Raw genomic sequence first — 10,420 nt, 5'->3', positions numbered from 1 at the left:
AGTGACCAGCCAAGACCGCCCATAAGTTAGTAACATGTTTGCAGTGCGTCCCCTAATATTGGGGGTTGGGAAATTCCTTCAGGATCCTGTTCAGTGGGTCAATCTTTGTCTCAGATAATTTGGGGATATACTGTTAGTCTTCGTGGATATAAGGAGCTCGTGTATTTGTATTGGCTATGATAAATTTATGACTTTCAGGAACTCTGCTGAATTTCAGGCTCCTATCGCTAAGTTTATCCTGAACATCTCCATTTAGAGGGCCGAAAGGCATTGCTGATGTAAAGCTTCAGCCATCAAAAATGTTTTCCTCCCCAAATGCTTCCTCTCTTAGGAAATGTTCCCACCATCCCGTGAAATGCTCAGACTAGATTCTTGGAATCCGTTTGCTTTCCTTTCTAGCCGATAATGAACACATCAGCGAAGATGTCAAAAACTTTCCTTCAGAATTTATTCTGACGTTTCCAACTTTCGACACCTTTACCACTGCCAATCTTACCCAAGTTCCTGCAACGTCAGAAGATGGTTGCCAGAGCTTCCTTGTTTGTCTCCCTGCTTCTAATAAGCCCAGACAGTTCATTGCCCGCATCGAGTGAGCTCCAGACCATGAAAGTATGGACCCAACCACGCCAGTGTGCTGCCTACAGCTTCCCGAAGGCTTCCCTAAATCCTGGAATGGCCTAAGAGGCTCTGTCGACCATCGGTCGCCTGCTGTGTGTCCACTTCCTGATCGCCACCTGCCCTTCTTGCAATCCTTTGCACTTCATAGGACGTTCCACTTTGAGAGCCTTTGTATGGTTGTGCCCCAATGCGAGCCGTCAGTACTCGGGAACGCTGGCGCCCAAGCCTAACCATGACTCTCACTGCTTGCCATGTGCCAACCTCCAGGCCGGCTTTTTGGGGGCTTCAAATTTTCACGGGGAAAAGAGATCCATTATCTTTCATTTTTTCACTTTTAGAAGACTCCTCACATTTTTCTCATAGTACATACTACTACCTGACCTTGTATGGTATATCTTTGTTTGGAAAATCTTTTTCACCTCACAAAAATATAAACTTCCTTTGGACCTAGATTTTTACCGCTTGTCGCTCACGCGCATCTAAGTGGTACTCCGTAACTATTAGTGACAGGAAGGAAGCAAGCCTTCGGGGACATCTGCCGTCCAACGACTGGCAGTCTGCACTCCGGATACATTATTTCATTAGCCTCCAGGAAACCCCATGAAACAGTTCCTCCAACTTTCTTGTGTGCAGGAGGGAACTGTGGCCTGAAGAGGCAGAGTCATCCGCCCGGGAGCAGACGGCTGCAGGGAAGATGCCGCATTCTCCTTGGGACCTGTCCATCCTCCTAGTGTAACCTTTTCTCGCCGACGTTATGCTGGTCCTCCTCCGCGAGCTTCGGGCTTCTCCACCTGCATCTCTCATGTGGCTTAGCCGCGACAAGAACTCAGGGACAAAACCAAATTAAGCAGACTTATCATAGTGTGCGACATTCTCTGTAAGAAATAGAAATGACCTGTTAGGACATACAGTCCATGCACTGGCACATGGGTTTGAGCTGAAGAGGAAGGACAGGGATTGGGCTCTTCAAACTCCCAAGGCCACCGCTGACGAGTGGGTTTCAACGCTGCCCGGCAGCCAAGAACTGCCCGTTCGCTGTCTGAGGCTGCCAATCTCGAGTTGACCTTGTGGGTAGCAGCCTAAAAGTTACCGGAGGAACCCTGTGAGATATCTTCCCTTGTCATCTTGTCCTTTCCGTTTCCAAGAGATCAAGGGACATCTCTGAGCCGTTCATTATAAACGTTTCTTTCATCATGAGTGGAGCCCTGATGGCACAGCGTTCACGAGTCACAGTAACCGCGACGCCAGCAGTTCGAAACCCCCGATGACTCCACAGGAGAAAAACAAGGCTTCTGTTCCCAAAAAGAATGTCAGCTCGAGACACTCACCGGGGCTGTCCTCCCCTGTCCTACAGGGTCCCTGTGACCGAGTCGATGGCGGTGAGGGAGGCTGAGGGGGAGAGGAAAGAGTTGGATAAATTGATCTCTGAGAAACCTTTGTTCTAGATGATGAGTTCATCATTTTGGAAGTCAGAGAGCAGAAAATTTTGGGTTTAAGGCTAACATTGGTTTGAGGCGGCATTTGACCCTTGTAAGGGGCAGCTTGGTTCGTCAATACATGTTTGTTCTGGATGTCGCAATACGCCCTTGAAGTTCAATAGGAAATGACTTCCAGCCTCTGACTTCTTTGAAGTTCTAGCCTTTCAGAACAAACAGAAACTTAACCAGAACTTAATAGTGTGCTAATAATTAGTACAGTTTGAAAAATAATTTGATGGGTACTATTTTAATCCTTACAAAGCTCACTATATATTAGATGTTATTATAATTTCCCACAACTTTAAGAAAGGGCTAAACTAAAATATACAGAAGTCAAATGACTAGCTTCCAGTTAACCAGCTCATTCATGGTACATCATAGGATGCTCTTAGAGCCCAGAGAAAAAGTCCTTCATGAAACAACCTGGGAATAAGTGAAATTGAGCTCAGGATCAGTAGGAGTTAGTGAGTTGGAGAACTCTCTAGGATACACAAAGGAATGAGTTTGCAAAGGGAGAACCCAATTTGTTTCACAAGTTTCAGGCCCCATACCAACATTGACTTTATCACTACCTAATGCATGAGGGCCAGAAAAGTAGCAATAGAATTGTGGAAAGAGTCCATTTTTCCAAAGCACAGGGGATAGATGGCTTGTCTAACCCAGTATACTTAGTAAGTAGCTTCAGGATCATGCAATAAACCATTTTCCTTCACTTTGATTCTGCTAGGCTTCTTTGAGTGGACTGAGAATAACAACTCTGTAGGAATGTATCATGTGAATGTCATTGTGTGTGTGTGTGTGTGTGTGTGTGTGTCTAGAAAGAGAGCAAACAGCTAGATGAAGTGTACCCTAAATTTTCTTCCAACTTTGACAGCTCCTGAATCAATGAATCAATGTTAGGCTCCTATATATTTTTTGTTTTCTGTACCAAGGTATCATCCTTAGCTCTGGATTAAGTACTATAATAATTCATCTTGTTGCAGTAGCTTTCTGCCATCAGGGACGTTGCTCTGCGTGAGGGAGGATCATTTGACTTGAGGCTTATTCTTTAGAACCAGATGATTAATTTTTTCTTAGGTTTATCTTCATTGTGGTTTTTCTCAGAAGACGAGTGATAGGCAAAACCAGCAGAATGTGAACTTCTGGAGTAGAGGAGTTCTCATTTATCTCTGATCCACACCCTCCGGCGTGTTTGAGCCAGGGCGTGGACAGTGGACGGTGTGTGGTCACATTGGGGTGGGGTGGTGGCTGCCAGCCATCGCTCTCAGCATGGTTTTCTGCTCTGGAGCAATGGTCCCCCCTCTATTGTAAACTAGAACCGCCTGTGTCTAGGGGGCGGTCTACCTAACAGCCATCGCATCAGAAACCTGGAGGGAATTTCAGATCCCTTCTCTACTTCCTCCACACATGATTCAACCTCTTCAGGGCCCAGTCGCCTTCTCACCTAAAATGAAAATAACGGAAATCACTTCACAGGGGGTTTGTTGTGATTATTATTTTTGTAAAGAGAAATGGAGAAATACATTTAAAAGGTACACATGGCAGCTACTGGGTCACAGGCATTACCCGAGGCATCGTTTCTGCCCACACCACACCCACAAGACAAACTTATTTTCCCGTGATTCTCAGTTAAGAAGCACGTACAGAGGTGCTTTATACAACTGATGTATGTACATGTATGGATTATGATAAGAGTTGTATGAGTCCCTAATAAAAGGTTTAAAAAAAAGCACTTCTCTTCAAATATCACTCAACGCTTATAGCTTGAGACATCCTAAAATGTTCAATGATGACTATTTCAACCAATTTGCTTCTTGTCCCTGGGTGTACACGAGCTGAGATGAGAAAGCAGGAGTGGCATCGAGGGTGTAAACATTATCTCTGCAAACAGAAGTCCAGCTGGTTCTGAATGCTTCTGCATCTCCAGGTTTGCCTTTCTAAGCAGAATAATTTCTACTAATTCAGTGTGTGTGTGTGTGTGTGTGTGTGTGTGTGTGTGTGTGTGTGTGTGTCTTCGAGAGGAGACCTTCTTACTGGCTTGTAGATCTCTTCTTTGGGGTTATGTTATTGCGGACCATGCACTGTTTGCAACCATCTCCATGACACACAAACACATATTCCCCAGGAGAAATCATTGATGGTGTCAGGTTTAAGACTTCAACAAGGCAATGAAGTAGCTCATTTAGGTCAAAGACAAAACGAAACAAAACCCACTTTTTAGAAAGGAAAGTATAACCTTATCCTCAATAGGAGATCCAGGGACTACTTTGAGGATCATATGTCCACCCCAATCTGTGGGGTATGCTTTGAGACAGCTCTTTGAACCTCAGACTCCTCCTGTGTGGAATGGACCCAGGAGGCCATCTGACTTACATCAGTTGCATGGGTGTTGAGTCTATGATTCTCTTTTCTGGAGGAATCAGTCAAGTTGGGGATCCCCTTTGTTTATCTAGAACAGGAAGCGCTTCCATTTCTTAAAGAGGTGGAAGGAAGTGGTGGGAGCCGAACACTGTAGCTTCGTTTGCCTTCACCGCCTCCCTTCCTGCTCCATGCAGCAGGCTGAGCAAAAAGTAAAACATTGCAAGCTAGCGGACTTTGGGGCCACCGATTCTGAAACTACAGATGTGATGCTGGCCTGGCAACGTGGCTAGCATTCTTCTGGAGACACGGTAAGAGGAAAGAGGATTCTTTAGGTATACGTATATATCAGCTTTTAATACGTCCGAACTAACTATGAAATAATGGAGCCAAAAGTCTATTCTGACCATGCTTTTGTTTATTCACCTCATATAAAAGTCTCTTAAGAATGCATTGGAGCACAATATATAATAATACTATAACATACATCGTGAGAAACTTTTGGAGACAATACAATGTCCACCTGAAACGACACAGTGTTCAGTAGACATACAAGCCCATTGGTCATGCACGTTTGTGCCATTTTCTGTAACTAGTGAGTCACAATGCTGAACTGAAAGCATGAAACATATTTTACAAACAGACTGACACCAGTAAGAGGCCTAACAAGTGTTATCAGAAGAAGCTTCACATTTGCATAATTTACTACATCAGTTCACATTTTACTGAAAAAAAAATTCACATTGCTTGATTCTTTTCTTTTGTCAATGGGAGCTTGCCACTGCTGCTGAAGGGTGAGATAGGCTTTCTCTTCAAACTCAGCAGTTTGTGAATCCCCTGAGGGAACCCTCTTTGAGCCAATGTAGTGTTGCTTTCTAAGCTGAAGCCACAATTGCAGCAAAACCCTGTGACAACACAGCTCGTGTGTCTCTATATTTGGATGGAACGTGATCGGAAACCACATTCCACTGCCCCCCATCCCAATCAAATGATTCAAAAGTACAAGCTCAGTACGAACCATTTAGAATCTCATGTTGTGGGAATCCTGTTCCAAAACCATGTCCCAAGGGGGTCACACAGGATGAATAACTCAGACAGACAGAAGGGCAGAGTCCTTGACTGAAAGCTCCCCAATGTCCTCACTGGTAAGGGGCTGGTATGTCTTCCATAAGTGATGTTCAGGTCATATCATACACAATACAAAATGTTACACAAGAAAAAAGTTACAACTCTTATGCAGAGTTTTCTTTACACAAATGTAACACCACCATCGACAGGCAATGTTAGGATATATATAAATTAATAACTTAGAAAACATTACATTATGTACATTCAGTAATAAATACACCGTTATAAACAGGAATGGAGGCGTGAGCGCAGACGGCAGTGCAAGGGAAAAGACGGCAGCATTACTCAGAAACAGGTGTAACTGGCTGCACGGCGCAGAGAAGTGGGAAAGAACAGGTCAGAGGAGCGTGCAGTGTGTCCAGAGGCAAGGAGGGCTGAAGACAACATGGTGGACGCTGACGGATAAGTGGAGTTTTACACACTGCTACTGTGAATGACACAACTACCCTTCCTTACCCCCCAGTTTGGTCAATTTTGTTCTGTTGACAGCAAAACTAGTGTTAACTCCAGAGAGGGAACAATACTGTCCCAGCAGGCTGGCAGCGATCAGGGGTCTGGGCAGCTGTGGAGCAGGATTGGACAACAGGGAAAGGAAGTAGAAGGTGGTAAGAAGTGGTTAGACGTCGTTTGTAAAAGGGACTATAGGAAAGAGAGATATTGCCTGAGAAAGAAGGAAGGAAGGAAGGCCATCTATCCCCCACCCCCCTCAAAAAAGAAAGAATCAAAAGCGCTTTTGTCAACGTCGAAATGCTTTGTTCTCTAGAGAAGTTGGTACTCCACCCTAGGCATTCACCAGGCATTTTAGAGACATGAAAATGTTTGACAAAAAAGGCACACAGGTTGGCAGACAAGGGGACAGGTGAGCAGATTTATAAGTGATGTTCTCAGTAAGTTCAGTCACTAGAGGGGACAGGTTCCCATTGCTTAGTGCAGAAAAACCTCTCCGTTTGGTGTCTTCATCTGCAAGCCATTGAGTCTCGACCAGAACTGGCGCCCAGTACCACATAGCTCCAGCTCTCCACAGAGCTTGCAAGCAAGGCAAGTCAACTATGGGGTTTCCTGAGCTGCTAACTACGTCAGGGTCTTTCACGCTGACTCCAAACGCAAGTAACTGGACAGGCCTGGTGGCCCTTGTCCAGCGCGGGTCATGGCCCCCACGGAGGGCTGACCCTACCATACAGCTGGCATGCTTGTTAAAGGTGGAATGTCCATCTCCACACACAGACACACACGGAGATTATGTGTCAATCGGAGACTTGTCTTCTGTTGCAACGTCCACGTCAGTCTCTCCCAGCGGATCCCTGCTTTCCGGATCGATCACACAAAGCGTCTTTGTGCTGCTGAAATAGTTGCGGCCCTCTCCCACCTTTTCATGCCCTTCGGGGTCCTCTTCTTCAAGGGTCAGTTCAAACTGGAACTTTTCCATCAGCCCCTGGCAGTCTCTGTTCTGCTCGTCCAGCGGTGGGGAGGGGCTCTGAGGTATCATGCTCTGATACCAGTTTCTATTATCCTCTAACGTATCCAGAATGTCCTGGGCATCAGGCTGTACCAGATCCGCCCAGGTCTCCCACAGTGGGTGCACGATGTAGTCAATGAAGCCGACCTGAAAAACAAGAAGGCGGTACATCTATGATTGGGATGCCCGTGGCAACTGAGTCCTCTCTCCTGGTTTCTGGCAAAGAAAGAGTGATGATAGTACTCGAGCAATCAATAGGAACGGATTCCCTTACTCAAGCATCTGCTATGCCAGAGGCCCTGCACTGGGCGCAAAGCATGCCTGAGCACTCTTAATCCTGCAAAGTACGGATCGCTCTCCACCACCCATCACTCTCTCTTGGGAACGTTCCTTAAAAACCAAGGTGGCATGGCTTCTCCCCTCCTTCGGACATGTCACCAAGAGGGAAAGGCGCCAGCTGGGGCCCTATGGAGGGTGTGCAAACAATGGGGAGTCCTTCAGGGAGACGCCTGCGCCAGTGGCTGCCACGATGGACTCAAGCAGCAGGAGGGCTAGGATGGTGCTGAGCACGCGGGGTTTCCCTCTGTGGTCCCTGGGCTCGGCCTCAACGGCACAATAACAATCTGTCCTTTACAAAGAAGGAGAGCAGGACTCATCTTGTTCCAGGCGGCACAGCTGGGAAATAGTGAAGCCTGGATCAAAGCGGACTCCAAAGCCCGATTCCTCTCCCTACAACGGACTCGTTTCCCTTTCCCGTGCGCCAAGTAAGAAGTCGCTCTGGCTGGGAGGGACTTGGTCAGTCCTTGGAGTCTGTAAGTCACCCTTTGAAGGAAGCCCCAGGCCTAACATGTTCTAACTCAACCTGCTTTCCCTGCCATCTTTTCAATACGCTTCTGCTCCAGAAGGAACGAGGGCAGTCAGGCCCTGACTACTCTGGCATTTCTCAAGCTCCCGGTGATGCTTGTGGCTTGTAGTCAGGTTTTGGCAAAACACCAAAACACACTGGAAGTCCTTAAACAAACAAATACTCCCTCTGTGGACATGTCTCCCATTGTTTTGGGTCCACAGCTCACGCACACTGTCATCCCAGCAGGATAACGAAGGGAAAAGTAAAAACAATTAAGCAGTTCTGGTTGCTGCCGCTCCTGTGAATAAATGAGGCGTGTAGCTTTGTGATGACTTAGGCAGGGGCTCTGCATCCTGCATGAGGTCGCGTTTGGCCTTCTGCTGACCTCCGCATTGTCTGACAAACAGGAAACCCTGGGGGCCCGGGCAGGTAGAGAGAAAGAATAGGAGCCAGTTGAATGAGGGAATGGAATTCCCCTGTCCTGGTTAGAGGAGCCAGAGAGATCAGGGGAGTACATGGGGGGGGGGGGGGACAAGAGCAATTTACTGGCTCCCAGGACTTGTGTTGTCATCCTGGTCCTTGGCCGGCTATTTAATCCAGCCAAAGAATCACAACCCCAGGGAAACAAGCCTTGTCACCTGCGACTAAATACATATTTATCTTCTCTCTGGTGCTTCATGAACAAATTTCCCATCAAAGTCCGGGCGTCGGTCTGTGATCTGTGCTGGTACAGGAGCGTGGCTGGGGATGGCCCCTCGGTTTCTCTCTTGCTCACACACACTCCTTCTATCTCCCTTCAACTTACTTATTCATGTTTAGTGGCTTTCCCAGGTGATTTCAAAGGCGTTTTCTGGTAGCCTGGGAATAGCACACTCCCACGAATGGAGCAAACGGAATGAAATGGACATGGTGAGGTCATTTCCTGTCTTGCCTTGTTTTGCATCAGTTAAGAAACACTTGGCACTTATTTGTGAGGTGGACCCCATTTGCTGATTTTTTTAAGTTGAGGGAGGTCTACCACCAAATCAAAAGGCGCCTAGTCAAGGGCTCAGAAGAAAGGCTAATCAATGTTCCAGAAAGCTGTTTTGACAAAGATACTGGAAGGAACAGCCCCTGTACAGCAGCAAGGAAACCATCCCCAGTGCAGGAGAGGGAGAGGGAGGAGCGGGCAAAGGGGAAAAGAGAACCGCTCCTTTATCTACCAGACCAGAGGAACACTACGTGCATAGCCGATCTTGTGCAGCTGGTTTGAGGTCTGAAGAAGATAGCGTGTGGCGAGGAGGGAGACACCACACAGAGCATCTACATATCGGCAAGCCACCGTCGCCCGATGGCCGCGAGCTTGGTTTGAGTTTTATATTTTGTGGATTATTAATAAATAATCAATAAAGGTGTTGCCCCATTTATTTATTTAGTTTGTTCCAATCATAGCTTTGGGGATGCTTGAATTGACCTTGATGACCTTTATGCTCTTATGCATTTCTATAGCTTAGCAGATTTCAGAGCATCGTCAAGGGTTTTAACCTGATTTAATTGCGTCTCAAAAGAGCAACAGAGTATTAATCGTAAAGGAACCAAACACTGATGTTTAAGAGTGGGATTTCCTGGTGGTGGGGGAAGAAAATAAATGCCAATAAAAGAGACTCCCCAATTATTGTGATAAAGACTTTGAACAGGCTATCAATCCATTCTCAGTCCCTCTCATCTGGCTCAGGGTGTTTGCTGTTCTAAAAAGTGTGCGAATCCAGCTGACTGTGAAGCCGTGGCGAGGAGGCTGACCTATTCTTCTGCTGAAAACGTACTTATTGGCATCTGCTCTCCCTGCCTTCAGCGGATCAGCCCCAGGACTCAGTAGAAAGGGGATTAAGAGCTGCCAAATCACTCAAGAATGCCAACCTGGCTTCAGAGGGGTCGAAGCAGTCATAGACAGGGACATCATTAGGAGCTTAAGTTGTACGGTTTCTGGTGGTGGCCATGGTCTGCTTCCCTATGGAGCAATGGGCCAAAAAATGGCTCCTGGAATGAAGGGTGTGTGGGCTCGGACACACAGCGACCCTCTGAGCCACAGAAGGGAACACTGCACGCTCCTGCACCATCCTCACCACTCTCCTGTGCCGGAGCCCAGTGCTGCAGCCTCTGGGTCAGTCCACCTGGTGGAGGGTCTCTTTCTTTTTAGGCCAGCCCTCTACTTTGACAAATACGATGTCCTGCACCAGGGACTGGTCTCTCCTGACAAGATGCCTAAAGTATGTATGACGAAGTCTTGCTCTCCTTGCCTCCAAGGAGCGCTTGGGTCTTGCTTTTTTGAATAAAGTTCTGTTGGCCTTTTTAGCAGTCCATGGTTCTTTCAAGATTCTCCTTCAACACCGCAATTCAAATGTCAGGGTGAGGAGCCGGATTGCTATAGAAAACTGATTTGAAAAAGGATGGAGGAAGTGGCAGTATTCAGTTGGATGAGTGGAATTCCCAAGATCACAGGCAAGTAGCTAAACTTTTGGGGGAATACACAGTCCCCAAATGACGTGTTTCTGAATA

At 46.8% G+C, this 10,420-nt stretch overlaps 1 protein-coding gene across 2 annotated transcripts in view; it reads right to left on the bottom strand.

The window, feature by feature from the left end:
• Positions 1-4,867: 4,867 nt before the first annotated feature.
• The window catches only part of PDE4B (phosphodiesterase 4B), a 549,688-nt gene continuing 544,135 nt past the window's right edge, over positions 4,868-10,420 (bottom strand). For both annotated transcript variants that reach the window (XM_075557209.1, XM_075557214.1), the window contains one exon: positions 4,868-7,185. In XM_075557209.1, the coding sequence (XP_075413324.1) occupies positions 6,820-7,185 (366 nt within the window). In that variant the 3' untranslated portion in view covers positions 4,868-6,819. The remainder of the gene's footprint in view (positions 7,186-10,420) is intronic.

The sequence above is a fragment of the Tenrec ecaudatus genome, chromosome 1 (assembly GCF_050624435.1).
Source record: "Tenrec ecaudatus isolate mTenEca1 chromosome 1, mTenEca1.hap1, whole genome shotgun sequence".
Lineage (NCBI taxonomy): Eukaryota > Metazoa > Chordata > Mammalia > Afrosoricida > Tenrecidae > Tenrec > Tenrec ecaudatus.
Note: the sequence above shows the minus strand (reverse complement) of the source record. Positions and strands in the feature narration are given on the sequence as shown.